Raw genomic sequence first — 17,453 nt, 5'->3', positions numbered from 1 at the left:
ATCTATAACAGCATTATGTACAAGAGTATCAACTCCAGTAGCTTTCTTCTATTACATTCTTTTTTTCAGATTGCTAATGTGTACATTATATTCAAGGACACAAACTGCCTAAGACATTATAATCCAAATGAAGAGATGGAAGAGTGAGAATAGATGCAATATTTGAAATGTGTTAAGATAATCTACTGGTAGAGGAGTAACATTTGACTAAGTAAGGACACATTTTGAACTAACAGTGCAGAAATAATTTTCCTAAAGGCATTCTTTTTGAAGAATGTCTACTATACTGTTCCACACACCCTTCCCTACAATTCTAGTTAACCCCCTTTCTCTGAAGTTTCTAGTTCAAGTACTATTTGTTTTCATCTAGTCTTTCCAATCAGTACAGTCATTATCTGTACTGTACATTATCCCTTAAGAGAACTGTTCCTCTCTCTTTCATGTTTGCACTCCCCATGACTTGGCACACTACAGGTTCCTAATTACATTTCATACTAACTGCACCCAATAAAGAAAAAGTAAGGAGTAATGCTGCATGCAGAAGAGGGACATTATTAAGCCAAGAGCATGGGAAAGTTCAAACAAACGCAATTAAGCAGCATTTTTTAAGACTCTGTGCAAGAGCATGGCATAGAGATTCCTGATTAAAATGGATGTATGAATTGGATTATATTTACATCTCATGGATATAAAAAGCATGCAGTTAAATGGAAGTTTTGTACCACCCAAGGAGCTGTGATTTTAAATTTTGGTTCCACTTAGATTGTGAGTCATTCAGTGAGGAGAAAAGGCCCATAAGTCAAGTGGAGAGCCCCATTCATCCTGGATATTTTATGGAACCTTCAGCACCTCTGCTCCATTTATTTTCACTCCTTCCAGTAAGAGATATAGTCCCTTAGGTCTGGGTAAATGATATGACCTCATTTCGTAGAATCTTTTGCCTTGAATCACCATCTTTTATTGTCACTGGGTCAGTTCTAGAGGACTTCTCTCGGATAACCTCCACTGGACGTTGACTCATGAAACCTGATCTTGAGTTTCAGCTCCGCAGTTACTAGCTGAGTGACTGATGAAGTTAGTTAAATTTTCTTAGCTTGTTACTCTTCTTTAAAATAAAGGTAATAATATATACCCCATAAGGTAGATGAGAGGATAAAGTACAAGTATATAAACTTTAAAAGTTATTTCTGAAGTAAAATGGAAAAATAAAGCATTTGTTTGTATAGCTTATCTTAACCACCCTTTTATTCTTTATATAAGACAGATCACATCCTCATGACTTTAGGTGCAGCTGTCCTGGCCTCTTGGCCATACTTCAGCCACCAACTGGACGCCAGTCTCAGGATGTCTGCTCTTGCTGTTCCTTCTGTCCGAAGGGCTCTTGTCTGAGCTATTCACATGGCTGCCTCCTTCACTTCCTGAAGGTCTGTGCTCATATTTTACGTAACCAGAGAGGTCTCCTCAACCCCCTATATAAAACCCCCTACTCCCTAACCATTTGCTATTCTTTCTACCATGCTTTATTTTTCTTCAGAGCATTTATCACTATCTCTAGCTCAATAAAATTTATATTCCTTGAGAGGAGTGATTTTATTGCTTTACCCCTAGGACCTAAAATAATGCCCTGCATATAAAGATCTTCAAGAAGAAATACATGTTGAATAAATAAACACTTGAATTAATGTTCCTTAACCTATTAGTGAGGGAGATAAGCAGTGTAAAGTGTGACTTTGTGTAGCTCCACAACTTCTCAGTTTATATAACCTAAGACAAGTTAAATAACATTTTCTAAGCCTCAAGATACTTTTCCATAAAATCTAATATTACCTTAGGTTTGTCCTACCTGGTTTGGTCCATGTGTGCCTATTTCTAACGTATTTTTTATGCTTCAGCCAGAGTAATCTCTTCAAAATGCAAATATAATAGTCACTATTTTTAAAAATCCCTTAATGATTTGCTTAGAATAAAGCAAGTTATTGCTTTAATGACATTCTTAGGACAAAGTTGAAGATCTTTAATTTGGTCTGGCAGATTTAGAACCTGTCCATCTTATAAATCTCCTCAATGCTGTCTCTGTGTTTCACTCTTGATGGTCTTCTTTTCAGGTCCCTCCTAGTGCCGTGGTCTGTCTTGACTTAAAACCTGCATTTAGCTTGTCCTCCACTGCTCCTCCCTCAATTTCTAATGTATGCTTTTGCATAGCTAATTCCTATTCATCCTTCAAGTCTCTGTTTAAATGCAAGTCTTCTACATGTCTGTTTGTCCATCTATCTGTCTATCCATCTATCGCATGTTGAACTATAGGATATTGCCAATATTCAATCAGGTTTGAACTATCAAAATGGCAGTTTCCTATGACTTCATCTAGAATGTCTGTCTTTTTTTGCTATGCTGTAAGCTCCACAAGGAAAGGATTAAGTCTTTCCTATTTATTATTATATCCTCAGAGCTAAGCACAGTATCTGAGGCTGTTAGTAAGTTTCCTGTCAATGTTTTTTGAATTAATGTGCTGTCACATGGCAGTAATTATCATTATTGTGGAAATAGCACTTGTTGATTGTTTTACTGCCACTGTAACTATTTTGTAAATCTGAATCTGTGACTATCTTAAGATCATGAATAATGATGAGTTATTTAGAAAGGGAAGAAGGGAAATATCAAGGAGGAGGAAAATGAGAAGGAGGAGTTCAAGGAAGAGGTAGGGAAGACAGGCTTGAGAAAGAGTGATGGAAGAAGAACTAGGAAAGAAAAAAATGACGAAGGAAGGAGGAAGAGAGAAAAAGGAGAAGAAAAGGAAAGGATATAGAATTTTTACCTTGCAGTAACTTGAATACTCTCAGGTCTATCAGTTAAGGAATAAGGGAGTTTCATTGTCTGTTATTAAGGCAGTCATCCTGTGCCAACACATTTTCAATACACATGCTCTTCTTGCCATTTTTTCTTGATCCCAGTTTTGATCACCTAGCTTTAAGTTTACTGATTATAACTTCCTTTTTTTCATGTATCTCTGAAGTTTTACCTCTTTCATCTGTAACTCTAATTCTATAAGGTTATTTCTGTTTTACTATTTAGACTTTTTTTCTGTTGCTTCCATTACCAATTTCTCTTGAATTTTATTTTCTTATTTAGTCATGATGTTTTTATTTCAAGAACTGTTTCTCATCTGCTAATTTTGAAGATTTTGCTTATATTTAATCTATTGATATGTAGCTTTCATGTGAATCTCAAAATCTCATCCACAAATGTCTCACATAACTATGACTTAAGCACATAAGACAGATTGTTTTTTCTTTAAAAGAAATGAAGTGTCAATTATTAATGACCATATTATAAGCAAGTCTAAAATACATATTGCTGTTTTTTAAAAGAATCATAAAAGGGCAAGAGAAGCTATGCAATTATATTTCATGACTATTATCAGAAATTGTAGCAGTTCCTGTGAAGAAAATGTACAAAAAGGTCAATTATTCAAAATACAATGAACAGAAAAAAATCAATTCAAATTATCTTGAAAAAAAGTAACATTATGAGGATCATAATGAATGCATAATTAATTTATATTCATATGGCATTGTTGAAGACTCTATATTCATTAATGGTTTTTTGTTTTGCTTTGTTTTGTATCTAAAGATACAGGAGGAATAAATATCCCCAATGTTGGAGTTCGTCAACTTTTCTTTTTAAAAAGATTGGCACCTGAGCTAACAACTGTTGCCAATCTTCTCTTTTTCTTTTTTTTCTTCTTCCTCTCCCCAAAGCCCCCAGTACACAGTTGTGTATTCTAGTTGTGAGCACCTCTGGCTGTGCTATGTGGGACACTGCCTCAGCATGGCTTGATGAGTGGTGCCATGTCTGCACCCAGGAGCTGAACCAGTAAAACCCTGGGCTGCCAATGAAGCAGAGCATGCAAACTTAACTATTCGGCCATGGGGCCGGTCCCCACCAACCTTTTTTAAGGGGCCTTTTAAAGCTGAAGTAACTACGAAGATAGAAATCAGAGTGATAGTGATTGGGGAAAAGTCTTACCATCTAGATCATTCTCTGGGGTCTCCGCTGTGTACCAGTTGGAAGGTGGTCCAGTGCCATTGACTGTCATGGCTGACACTTGGAAACTGTATTGACTTCCTTTCTCCAGTCCTATGAAAGAATTTTCCACAGGGAAAAAAAGTTATTGAATAACAAGTATATCTAGTTGGGTTTCAAAACTTTTAGTAAAATTTTAACAATAGTAGACATGCTTTACACTGTTTGTGATTGTTGTGGTAATTATTGTTGTTTTGGCCAAAAGGGCAGGAACATTACAGTGAGAAATCAAATTATTTTTCATGTATTCTCATTTATTTTTTCCAGTTTATAAAAATGTATCCCTGAAAAAAGCCTCAGGGCAGACGCAGAATATAAAATATGAACGATGAAGAAATAACCAAAAATAGCAAGGATCATTTTTCCTCACAGTCCAGAAGAGGCTTGCCTATAAATCAGGAACAGTCATGCTAAAAACTTATGTCTCCATCATTCGCTCAAGGTCAGTGATTATGTTTTTTTGGGCCAAGAAAGAAGAATCCAAAGCCACTGCACTTCAGCACAAAATACAAGGGCTTTCGTTTCTCAAAACCGTCACGAAGCATGCTTTATTTTACATCAGCTTCCATAGTAGCGCATGAAGAAAGTCCACCCCTGTGATGATTTGGGCACATCACATTGGACACAGTGATGTCATCAGGGTGTATTTTAGAGAGCACAAAGAGGACAGGCAGACAAGAGAGTGTCAGTTGATCATTAGTGTGATATGGGCAAATTTTTTATGTAAAGAATTTTCCTTTTAGCTAAATCTCAAAGTAGCTCATAAACATGACAAATTATTGTAAAACAAATGATACTTGTCAAAAGACCATATGACTTATTTGAGACGTTGAGAACTTGGCTTAACTTGACAAGCTCTTAAACCTCAAAGCGTTGAACAACCTTGATAAAGATAAACATATAATCTTTCATTGTTTTTTCCATGGATCTGAAACAGCACACACATTTGGTGCTAAGGAAAATTCATAAAGAAAACAAACTATTAGAGAAATGATGCTTATATCACGTAAAAAGTTCCATGTTTATAGATTTTTGCATAGGAAGATGAGTAAATTTTGGTACTTAAGGGGAATCCTAACTTACTATTAATAGGAGACATTGTTTTAAGTGATGGTTAGAATGCACTTGTTAATGTCAAGGGGCAGTGGCCTTCAATAAGTGGTGCTATTAGAGAAGACAATTTGATAAACTCACCCACACAAAGTTATCTATAACACAAGCATTGTTCTCTTAAGCTTTTAATTTTAATCTTCTTTTTTTTTTTTCTGCTTTATCTCCCCAAACCCCTCCTGTAAATAGTTGTATATCTTAGTTGCAGGTCCTTCTAGCTGTGGGACGTGGGATGCCACCTTAACGTGGCCTGACAAGCAGTGCCATGTCAGCGCCCAGGATCCGAACCCTGGGCCGCCGCAGCGGAGCGCGCACGAACTTAACCACTCAGCCACGGAGCCGGCCGCTAAGCTTTTAATTTTATAAAACAGACTGGAAGCTCCATAAAGAAATGGACTGAGAATGATGTTGGTGCTGTTGTTGTTTTTGTTATTATTGATGTTTTAATTGCATATCCATAGAGCCCACTCCAGTGCCTGACACACGGAAGGCACACACACACAATGCCTGTTGAAAGATCCGCTAAAGCAGTGCCTAACACAAAGGAAACAGGGTAAACTGCAATGTTCAACATCATCAGCAAGGCAACGAACAGAGACTTTTGAACACAAGGCATTTGTCATGCCTCAAGTAGGCTTGTGCCCACTTGATTTGTCCCTTAGTTAACACAGCATTAATCTGATATTTGTTAACATTTGTACCCTTTCATAGGCACTGCTGTTGATTACTCAGGGAGAGGGATTATAGAGCTCTTCTGGGAAATTTAAAAACTAATAGGGAGAGAACCTTGGGAAGAAATGCTTACCTAAGCATTGCAGGTCATGACTTTCAGAGTGGTCCTCTCTGAAATAGTTTTAGACAATCAAGAATATACTCTTTTGTATTAAGTAGAAATTTAGCTTCATTTTTCCTTGAAATGGGTAGGCAATGATGTCAATATCATCTCCAACAACTGATTCGAAATACCATCTGTGATGGTCAGTTTTATGTGTCAGCTTGGCTAGGTGTTGTTGTAAGGGTATCGTGTAGATGTGACTAAAGTCCATAATAATTTTATTTTATGTAAAAGGATATTACCCTAGATAATTTGGGTGGGCCATGTTCAATCAGGTGAAAGGCCTTAAGAGTAAAGCTGAGACTTCCCTGAAGGAGAAATTTTACTTTTAGAGAGTAGCTTCAGCTTGAGAGTTCCAGTCTGCCTTTCCTCATGGCCTGACTGGTAGATTCTGGAATTGCCTAGCCAGCCATCACAATCACTTAAGCCAATTCCTTACAATATATCTCCTATGGTTCTGTTTCTCTGCTTGAAACCTAACTGACATACCATCTTACCACATCCAATATTTTGATATATAAATCTTTTTGAATGCCCTGTGTATTCTGTTCCATTCATTTGACTTTAAATCAAGAGGCTTTCATGTGCAGAATCCATCAATTTTTAGTAGAAGTTAGTTAAAACATCTCACTATAAAGTAGATATGCAAATTTCTCCTTATAATTTTGCCAAACTTTGATTTATATATTTTGCGTTCAGGATCTGTCAGAATCATTAATTCAGTTTTGATTAAACAAAAGCCTACTAACGACTTGAAGTGAACATGAGACGGCAGTTTAGAGACCATCCATTAAGTCTTTCCCCAGCGGGATCTCACCTGGCCAGCCCAAGTACTGATGAGAATGTCCCTTCCAAGCACGTGCAGTAGGAGACTGTCCATCTCATCCTCTCTATGACACCTATAGTGAAGGTTTAACACGCTGTATAGACTAGTGCCTAGGTCACTCTGATAATCCTGCCAAATTTCTTTGAAATATTATATTTTATGTTAAAAATTTATTATGCATTTTATTCTAGAACATAGCTGCGAAAATCTCTCTCTCTAAAAACACCTGGAAATTCTAGATTAAATAATAAAAAATATTAAAATATATACATAAAATTCCAATAGTAAAAGAGGTCTTAATGTCTAGTTAAGTGGCTTATTTAATGCTATTTAGATGTACCTCTAACAAAAGTGGTCCTTAAATAAATCAGGAATAGCTTTGGTATGAGAAAATCACCAAAGGAGGGAACCTACCCCAGGCATTTGTTTGTTAGAAATTTCTTCCTCAGATTGCACTGAATCTGTTTTACCATAGCAATACCTGCAGATAAACTCCAGTTTTACACAGTGGGATTAAAAAAGATCAAATTCCTCTTTCAAAATATCTTTACCCAAGTCTTCTGATTCTAAATTCACTGCCTTCTGTACCAAATCATTATCAACAGAATGAAATCTGTGAGTTTCCTCTACATCTAGATAAGTGTCGGATGTAATGATGGGCAGAAGCAGACATTTCCCTTCTCCGAGAGGCTTTCAGGACATCACCTTCAGAATTCTGGGTTGCAAATGTTCCTGCTGCTTTGCTGTGACGGGTACTTGGCTGGGCAAGTTTTAGATCTCTTGAAAGCTCTTTTAATCTTAATTTCCCCTATAAAGTAACTAGGAAATAATATCTGCTTTCCTGTCTTATAATAGTCTTTTGAGAATCAAATGACAAGCTGCTTTTACAATAGTTTATAAAATTAAGCAATTAATAAATGTAAAGCTAACTAACATTTGCAGATTATTTTCTGACTTGATTTGCAAATATGCCATGATTTTGACCCAGAATACATCATTACTCCCACTGCAGAGATAAGGATAATAAGGCTCAGAGAGAGTAAGCAAAGGTTCCGTGTAGTGCCTTCATCACAACCAGGACTGCTCTTGGGTGAAGACTCTGGGCTCTGTCCGATCTTCTGCTGGGGTCTCACAGACCACTCTTCAGAGACCCACTTGACCTAAGCTGGGACCTAAGAGGGACATCAGCAGCAAATGTAAAGCATTGTGTAAATATGCAAGGAATTTTCATCTATAATGATTACATCCAGAGCTGAGTAATGGACAGGCAGGCAGGAAAGAGTTAATGATTCTCTCTTTTAGATTGGCGCCTGGGCTAACAACTGTTGCCAATCTTCCTTTTTTTTTTTTTAAGGATTGGCACCTGGGCTAACAACTGTTGCCAATCTTTTTTTTTTTTTCTCTGCCTTATCTCCCCAAACCCCCCCGTACACAGTTGTATATCTTAGTTGCAGGTCTTTCTAGTTGTGGGATGTGGGACGCCGTCTCAACGTGGCCTGACAAGCGGTGCCTTGTCCATGCCCAGGATCCGAACCCTGGGCCACAGCAGCGGAGCGCACGAACTTAACCACTCGGCCACGGAGCCGGCCTGGAGGTAATGATTCTATTGCTTCGACAGTGGATCAACCTAAGAGATTAATAAAACTTCAAATTCAGGATAAAGTACAGTTAAGTTGTTTTCTTACTTGGAAAAAATGTTTCCCTGTTAGAAAGAGGAAGTATCTTCAAGAGTTATACCAATAATCACCAGGAACAAGCAATATTTTGAGCCCCAACATGGATAGCTGTTACCTAAAGATCTTTCAACACAGTATTCATTCATTCATTCATTCATTCATTCATTCATTCATTGGAGGTGGTAGAGAGAAGCTTGTCTGTAATCAAAAGCTTTTTTGTGTGTGTATTTCTAAAAGTTGTTATCGGAAATGTCTTTCCTGAGTTGGGCTAGTGGAAATATTAAATAGCACTTTAAAAATAAATTGGTAGGAAACTTTTAAGTTAATCACTTCTAGAGCTATGCAGCTCCAAATTTGCAAACATAATCTTCAATTTTAATTATCCAATAGACACCTCTTTCTGTCCCTGCATTATTCCACTGTCCCTTTATATACTCACACAACCAAACATTCATTACTCATGGTCAGCAACACGTTACTGACAGTTTGAGTTAAGGATATAGGTTTTCAATTTGGGCAGAATTAGATTTGAAGTTTTACTCCACCACTTATTAGATATGTGACTTTGAAAAATTTGCTAGCTCTCTTTCTTTGCCTAAGTTTTCTCATCAATAAAATGGGGATATGCACATTAAAAATGTTATAAAGATTAAATTTGTAAAAGTACATAAAGCTATTTTTTATCATGGAGATTTTTAAAGCTTTATTGAGGTATACTTAACATGCCAAAAATTGCACATAGATTTTGATGAGTTTGAATATATGCATACATCCACGATACCATCCCCACAATCAAGGTAATAAACATATCCATCACTTCCCAGAAATTTCATGTCTTCTTGCTTTTTTTTTACGGCAATAACACTTAGCATGAGGCCTACCTTCTTAATGATTTTTAAGTGCATAGTACCGTATTGTTAACTATAGGTACTATGTTGTACAGCACATCTCTAGAACTTACTCATTTTGTATAACTGCCACTTTATATCCATTAGACACATCCTCATTTCCCTTTCCCCATCTCCCCTGGGAATTACTGTTCTATTCTCTGCCTCTGTGTGTTTGACTATTTTAGCCACCTCCTATAAGTGGAATCATGCAATATTTGCCCGTCTGTGACTGGCTTTCACTTAGCATAGTGTCTTCCAGGTCCATCCAAGTTGTCACAAATGGCAGGATTTGCTTCTTTTTTAAGGCTGAATAATATTCCATTGTATGTATATACCACATTTTCTTTAGCCATTTGTCTGTCAATGGATATTTGAGTTGTGTCTCTGTCTTGCCTGTTGTCAATAATGCTTCAATGAACATGGAAATGTAGATATCTTTTCTAGAACCTCATTTCAATTCTTTTGGATACGTACCCAGGAGTGGGACAGCTAGATCATGTGGCAGTTCTATTTTTAATTTTTTGATGAAACTTCATACTGCTTTCAGCAAGTGGTTATTATTAAAGTTGACATCGGTGTTATTATTGCTGTAAGTTTGTAAATTATTTTTACTATCAATGATCTTTTATAGATTCGCATAATAGCCAGAGTCATTCACAATAAAGTGAGCTGAAGATGACAACATTGCGTAGTACAAGGAGCATATAACTAGGAGTTGAAATGCTTGCAGTCTAGCCAGGATCATCCCCTTAAGTAATGGTAGATCTTAGCAGTGCCGCTCATCAGATCTGTTACCTCTTTTGTAAAACAAGGGCTCTGGATGGTATGAATGATGTGCTTCCTATTCCATCGGTCAGGAACCTATAGTTCAATCTCAATGTGCGTTTGTGAGTGTGCATGTGTGTTTCCTTACTGTTTCTAAGTATAATTTTATTCTAAAGGAACTATGATGTAGGTAGCAATGCTTTTCTTAGCAGGAAAAATATTTTATTGTTAAAAGCATATTGTGTTCTGCCTGTTTCTACCCCCACTACTAAGTGCCTTCAAGCTCTATAATTCCTCTATTTCTAATTTCTTGGAACTTATGATAAGAGATGGTGCATTATTCAGCAATGTAATTTCCCTTTGTTCCTCTAATGTTAACTTTGTTATAAAATTCTATGCTATTGTCTGAATTTTTCAGTCCGTAAAATACCAATGTATGTTTATCATTATGTCTATTCTACATTGGCCATGAAACACAAGAAAACTCTTAAATTCAATTGCAAACAACCTCCTCTGAAGAGCACTCAGACATTAATAATAGCACTGGAAAACTTAGTTGACATGGGTCCCCACAATGAAACTGATAGGAGTCATTTAAAATCCTTATTGTAACTCTGAATTACTTTGTTATTGCAGATGTCTCATTATCCTAGTAAAAAACACACACAACAAAAAACACCTGTCTGACAGAGGATTATAAAGGAAAGAGGTTTGAGTCTCTACACCTGAATATTTATATCATCCAAATGAAGCATTCTGTCATTTCCCATTTCCTAACAGCCAAATCAATATATCCACATATCATACAAGTACTGAAAATATGGGGCCATATCCTATACATTTTAAAGTGCTGCAGATCCATAAGCAAAATCAATTATTTCTGCATACTAGAAAGTGTATAAGTTACTAAATATATACTGGGGACAAGTCAAAACCACAGCTAATCTACCAGTGTGTAGTACTTCCTGGGTCCTTGATGCTTTGTAGCATTGGAGACGTTCCCACAATATCTAGACACACAACAGGAGTTACTAAAACGAGGTCACAGAGCAGGGGAGAGGAAGGCAGAAGCTCTGCAAAACTTGTTTTTAATGTTTTAAGGGTATAAGGTTATTCCCTGGCTGTTTTTATTTCTTCATTTCAAATTAAAAATGAAGTCTGTGACTTTTTTCAAAAACTATCAAATACAGCTACAAATATAACTGCTCAGATTATGTTTGCTTTCCCAAATTCATTTTATAAGTATTGAAATGAAGAAGCAACAGTATGAATGAAGGCTTCAAATTTGGAGTCCAGATTCCCACAAATCTATAAAGATGGGAATGGGCATTTGTGAACTTTTCCAGTAACAAGCTAATTAATTCATCCTATTTCTTTTCTTTTGCTCTGATGATATTAAACTAGAGTGGTGATGGGTTATCCCACGCTGATTAGAAGCTCTAATTGCCATGCATATTTTAGGTGAATAACAATATAGGACTGAATTATTTATTTTTGAATAAATAAAGTTTAGAGAATACAATTAAAAATGATTGTCCTTGAGAGGAAAAATAAAAGGAGTCTGTAGTGAGCTGAATGGTGTGTCCCTAAAATTCGTGTATAAGTAGAACTTCAGAATGTGACCTTATTTGGAAATAGAGTCTTTACAGATATAACTAGTTAAGAATCTTGAAATGAAGTCATCCTGGATTTAGGGTGGGGTCCATATCCAATGACTAGCGTCCTTATGAGAAGAGGAGAGGACACAGAGAGACAGAGAGGAAGGTGAGACACAGATAGGAGAGATGCATCTACAAGCCAAGGAACATCAAGGATTGCTTGCAGCCATCAGAGTTTAGGAGAGAGACACAGATGGATTCTCTCAAAGCCTCCAGAAGGAGCCAATCCTGTAGACAACTTTATTTCAGACTTCGGGCTATTTTTTAAAAATGATTTTACCTTCTGCAGAGAGAAAATCCTAAAAGTCTGTATATATTCAGGGAGTCAGAATCTTGGTTTGATGATACTGAGCTAAATGTGTTAAATTCCACTTGCCAAAAAAACTCGTAAGTATTAAACAATTCACACTACCAAGTTCTTTTGGTCATGTGGCTACTATTCTTCATTTGTTTTCCAGATCACTCTTTTCTTAGCTGTTCAGTGGGCATAGAGTTAGCTTTAGTGGTAAGAAATCTTTAATTTTGGTAAGCAAAAGTCATAATATGACATTAGAGTCTTTTTGTTTTCAGTTTACATATACAATTAAAAATAAGTATTTTATCATTGTTACTAACATAAGCAAAAATCACTATTAAAAATTTTGGTGTATATATTACCATAGATATTTCCCTATTCAAATTTTGTTGGTTTATGAATATGAATGCATGCACTAATACTGGTATAAAACTGAGTTATTCACTTAACAGTGTTTTAAATATTTAACATGTGATTTAATATTTTTATATTACATCATTTTCAATAGCTGTGCAGTATTCTATGATATGATTTTGTCTGAAATTTCTATATTTGGATTCTTAGCGTCTTTTTTCTTAATACTTGCTATTAAAGTAACAGTGCAATGAACATGCTTATAGTCAAAAACTTTGAAAAAATATGGCTGTAGAATTGGAATAAACTCCCGGGGTAGAAAATCATCATACATATATGAAGATACATACACAGACAAACACACACACATATACACGTATATAAACATCTGTAGATAACATATATCTCTACACTTCTTTCCAGGAAGAATCTAGAAATTTTCTGTGTCTCAAGTGGTATGCGAGAGCTTGTCTCTCTCTCACAGGCTTTCCAAAACAGAATATCAGCATTCATTTTTTATCTTTATTACTTTGATCAGAGGAAAATGCTAACTCACTTTTGTTTTAATTTGCATTTCTCTACTGTTGAGAGTGAACATTTCATCATGCTATTGGCCATTTATAGTTCTGTAAATTGAGTATCCAATTGTTAGTTTTTCTATTAGAATGCTCATCCTTTAATGAATTATTTTATAAAAATAAGTTTATTTTATATTCTTAATCTTTATTTGAGAAGGAAAAGCAATGAAAATAAAGTTTTAGAGCTTCAAATGCTTCTATCTATTAAAAAATAAGTCTTTGTGCTCGCATCATCAGCACATATGCTAAACTTAGAATGATACAGAGAAGATGATCATGGTCCCTGCACAAGGATGACTGGCAAATTCATGAAGTGTCCCATATTTTGTATGATATATGTGAAAGTTGTTAAGAGACTAGATCCTAAGAGTTGTCATCACATGGAAAATTTGTTTTCTTTTCTCTCTTTTTCTTTTTATTGTATCTATATGAGATGATGGATGCTAACTAAACTTATTGTCGTAATCACTTCACACTAAATCTAAGTCAAACCATTGTACTGTACACCTGAAACTAATACAGTGATGTATGTCATATGTATCTCAATAAACTGGGGAAAAAAAGGCTTGGATTAAATTATCCTTAGCGTCTCTTCTTCTAATCTAATATTAAATTTTTGAAAAATTTTCAGCAAGATGTTTCACTTTTGGTGAATTCTTTCAAAGGAAACTACGTGTTTTGCTAAGTGTCCCATTAAGTACATACACCTCATTTCATCTTCAATTATTTTTACTTTCTTCTCATCATTTCATCAGGGAAAAGGACATAAGATCTTGGCTTTTCTTAAGCTTTTTAAACAGTATGGTAGAGTGCCATGACTTCTGCTTAGATTCAACAATACCCACCCAGGAGATTTTGTCCAGACATAAAACAAGTTATGTGATTTTTGGTGATCTATCTTAGAAGCACGCTCACCATTATGCTAAAATTTTATCGGCATAAAAGGCAAAAAACATGAGGGAAAACAGGTTTTGATCAAGTCTCAGAGTGTGGGATGAATAAGTATGGGTTTCCCCCAGTATCCAAAATTTCACTTTCTACTCCTTCACTTTTATGAAAGATCTACATCAGCACCACCTGTTTTTGCTAACTGAAAGAAATCCAAAGAGGATTTTCTCTTTTATGAAAAAAGGTGAAAAGTAATAATAGCGTTCAGCATTTATTGTGCAGCGAGTCCTTATGCAGGCCAAGCAGTCAAGTATACTGTCATATTCAAGACTGCCACATCAGCCACATGAGCCACAGCAGACAACAAACCTCAACCTTCGACATGGAGGCAGGCAGACCCAGAAGGTCTAGACATTCGTGACCTGCCTGTGCTGATGGATTCAGATGATGATGAGATGCTATTAGATGGCCTTTTTCCTCTCTCTCCTACACCCTACTCCTGTACCTTCCACCATCCCAACCTCTGATGACTCAGGTTAACACACCATCACCACCACCACCTCTCACCTTCCAGTGTGCTCACTGTCTTCCCAATTCTGGTAAGTAAAACTACACAGTGCATACATTATTTCTACTTTCTACAGCCTGTGTATTTATCATATCATTCCTGCTTTTACTATATGTTACTGTCACTTTATGTTATATGTGTTATTTGGTATGATTTGGTAAGCTATTTTGGGGGTCTGGGAATACTTGAAAATTTTTCCCATATAAACTAATGGTATTGCTTCTTCACTTTACACCATCTCAGCTTACCAAAGTTCTCACAGGAATGCTCTACTTTCAGATAGCGGGGTAAACCTGTAGCTTAAAGTGTGTGTGCATGCTATGATTTCAAATGAATTTACTGAGTACTTTCTATAGAGAAAGGAATTTGATAAGGGGTTGCTTTCTTTTTTTTCCCATTTGCAATGATAATTTACTTTATCCATTAGTAGTAAATTATGAGGTTCAGTTTGTACATTGTCCTGGACCCAGTTTATCCGCCACTCCAGATTTGCTCAACTTCATCCACCAAACCTTGCCATGAGCCACTGCTATATGGTTTGCTTCCTAAGTCTCTGGCAATAGTTCACGCTCTTAGGGCTAAAAAGCCCTGAGTACTGCTGTTACCCTGGAGCAAGCCGCCGCCATGTAAGGTGCCACCTGACAAGGAGAGAACTCCATATTCGCACACTCAACAGAAGCTCTGGCTTCCCAGGGGGTTGTTTGGAAGTACGGAACACTTAACAACCTGTGGGTGGACTTTGACCAATGATAGACAAGAGAGAAACTGCTCACGCTTCCTACCCAGCCATCGACTGTGAGACGTAATAGTTCATGTGGCCTCTCCAGAGATATCCCATTAGGCCAAGCAAGCTTTGTGTTTGTTCTAAACTTGTGGCCAGATTAATAGTATGCCACCATGATTGGTTTCTCATCTTCCTTGCCTCACTTCCTTTGTTCTCTCACTCTTGGTTTCCTGGGCTTGTACTCCCAAAGGCATTACGTTGAAAGCCTGCCTCAGTCTCTGTTTTCTAGGAACCTGGAGTGACATATCTTAAGGGTTCCAATAGTCAAAGGAAATACATGACTATTCATTTTATAAAATAAAAACCATATTCTCTAAATACTGCATTGAAACTGGGTCCAGTTTCCATAGGGAAGCTTGACCTACCATTGGAATTCATCCAATATGGCTACAAAAGTGAATTTACTTTTGTTTAGGGAAAGTAAAATAATCTCTCTGTTTATTCTCAAACTACCCTTCTCCCCATTTTCCAACCCCATCCTCACCCCTGGAGATTAGGGAAGGGGAAACCAAAGTGACTTAAACTTGGAACTATTTGATTAGACTACTTTTAAGTTATTTGACAATAGGAAATACTGCTGAATCAGCAGTGCTTAGAAACTAATATGGATTAAAAAGAAATCTATGAAACATTTATTAAGATGATGTTACAGAAGCCAAATATGCAGTGAAAGCATTATAGAAACCATCAGGTTAAAAATATAAAGGTTATTCTTGTTCAGACCAATAAATGTCACCTGCCGGGGAAAAAAAAAAGAAAGCTCCCTTGAAGTGAGAGTATATTTTATTCTTAAAGCATTTAATTCATCAAAACCTTGCAAGACTGCACCATGTGAACACTGACCTGTGAACAGGTACCAGAGGTTATTCGGCTCCAGGGTTTCCATCTCACCCCTGCGGGTTGTCTTTCTATGTCGAATTTTATAGCCAGTAATAAATCCATTTTGTGTTCCTGATGGAGGAGGCAGCCAGCTTACTTTGATACTCTGTAAAATAATAGATGTAAATTAAAACATTGGAGAGAGGAAGGACAACAGGACCGGGTCAAAGAAATGACTCAAGCCAAATCTAAGTATGCATAAAGCAGAGAGGCAAGAAGTGTTAGGGATCGCCCATTATAGCCAAATTAAATCCATTCTTACAATCTGACAGTATTCCTATTTGCCAGATTTTGACAAAAATACACAATTAATTTGATTGATTACATGCATTCTCTCCTCTCCTTTGAAAATGCAACAAAAATGACAGTAAAATATTCTAAAGGGTATAAACCCATAAGGAAATAGAGAATAGGACTCCAGTGGATGAGAGATGTTAACAAACATTTAGGAGGTGTAAACTGAGGGAATTGTGGTGACTGAACCAAAGGAGAAAAATGAAACCTAAATACCCCCTTAAGAGATATTAATGAAAACAAGGTGATTTGCATGATGAAATTCAAGGAGGACTGGAAATTGTTGCTTCCTAAGCATCTTGGAAGGCAGGACTGAAGCATGATGCTGAAGTAAGAGATAGATTGCAAGTCCTTCCTACATCCACTAAAGCCAATCTACTAACTTTCTCTGACCTTGGAGTAGCTGAGAGCTTTATTCTCTAGGGATATTAAAACAGAATCCATGGACTTAGAGAAATCTGGCACAGAAAAGTGTAGGGATGACAGAGATATAATACTGCCAAGTCTTCCTTCCTCTTGTACCTAGAGCAATGGCAACCCAGTACATACTTTCCAGGAAGAATATCAGATAATTGGTCTCTAGAGAAATTATAAGTTTGGCCCTAGAGAAAACAACAGCCAGGTCCCTAATCAATACCCCCAACAATGAGGCTCCCACTTAATAACCCCACTTATGCACTAGACTTTGCAATTGGCAATCAGTTTTTCAGTATTTCACTTAATGTAAACTGACAATTTAAGACTACTAGAGATTAGAAAAGCCTTTAGCATAAAAGACAGAGGAAAAAATACATAAAAACATAATAGCACTTGAAGGAAATAATATTAATGCTTAGAGGAGAAAAAGGACCCAAAAAGCTGTCATTTGGGGCCAGCCCCCTGGCTGAGAGGTTAAGTTCATGCTCTGCTTCAGTGGCTCAGGGTTCACTAGTTCGGATCCTGGGCATGGACCTACACACTGTTCATCAAG

The 17,453-nt window shown here is 36.6% G+C and overlaps 1 protein-coding gene and 1 non-coding gene across 2 annotated transcripts in view; one reads left to right on the top strand and one right to left on the bottom strand.

Moving 5' to 3' along the window:
• Nucleotides 1-17,453, bottom strand: part of DCC (DCC netrin 1 receptor) — a 1,088,896-nt gene that overhangs the window by 177,465 nt on the left and 893,978 nt on the right. The window contains exons 13-14 of the mRNA XM_070627604.1: nucleotides 16,154-16,295; nucleotides 4,027-4,137 (exon numbers count right to left, since the gene is read on the bottom strand). Coding sequence (XP_070483705.1) covers nucleotides 4,027-4,137; nucleotides 16,154-16,295 — 253 coding nt within the window. The remainder of the gene's footprint in view (nucleotides 1-4,026; nucleotides 4,138-16,153; nucleotides 16,296-17,453) is intronic.
• Nucleotides 13,292-13,398, top strand: LOC139084962 (U6 spliceosomal RNA). Its single transcript, XR_011542902.1, has one exon. It is a non-coding gene; the product is annotated as a U6 spliceosomal RNA (small nuclear RNA).

The sequence above is a fragment of the Equus przewalskii genome, chromosome 7 (assembly GCF_037783145.1).
Source record: "Equus przewalskii isolate Varuska chromosome 7, EquPr2, whole genome shotgun sequence".
Taxonomy (NCBI): domain Eukaryota; kingdom Metazoa; phylum Chordata; class Mammalia; order Perissodactyla; family Equidae; genus Equus; species Equus przewalskii.
Note: the sequence above shows the minus strand (reverse complement) of the source record. Positions and strands in the feature narration are given on the sequence as shown.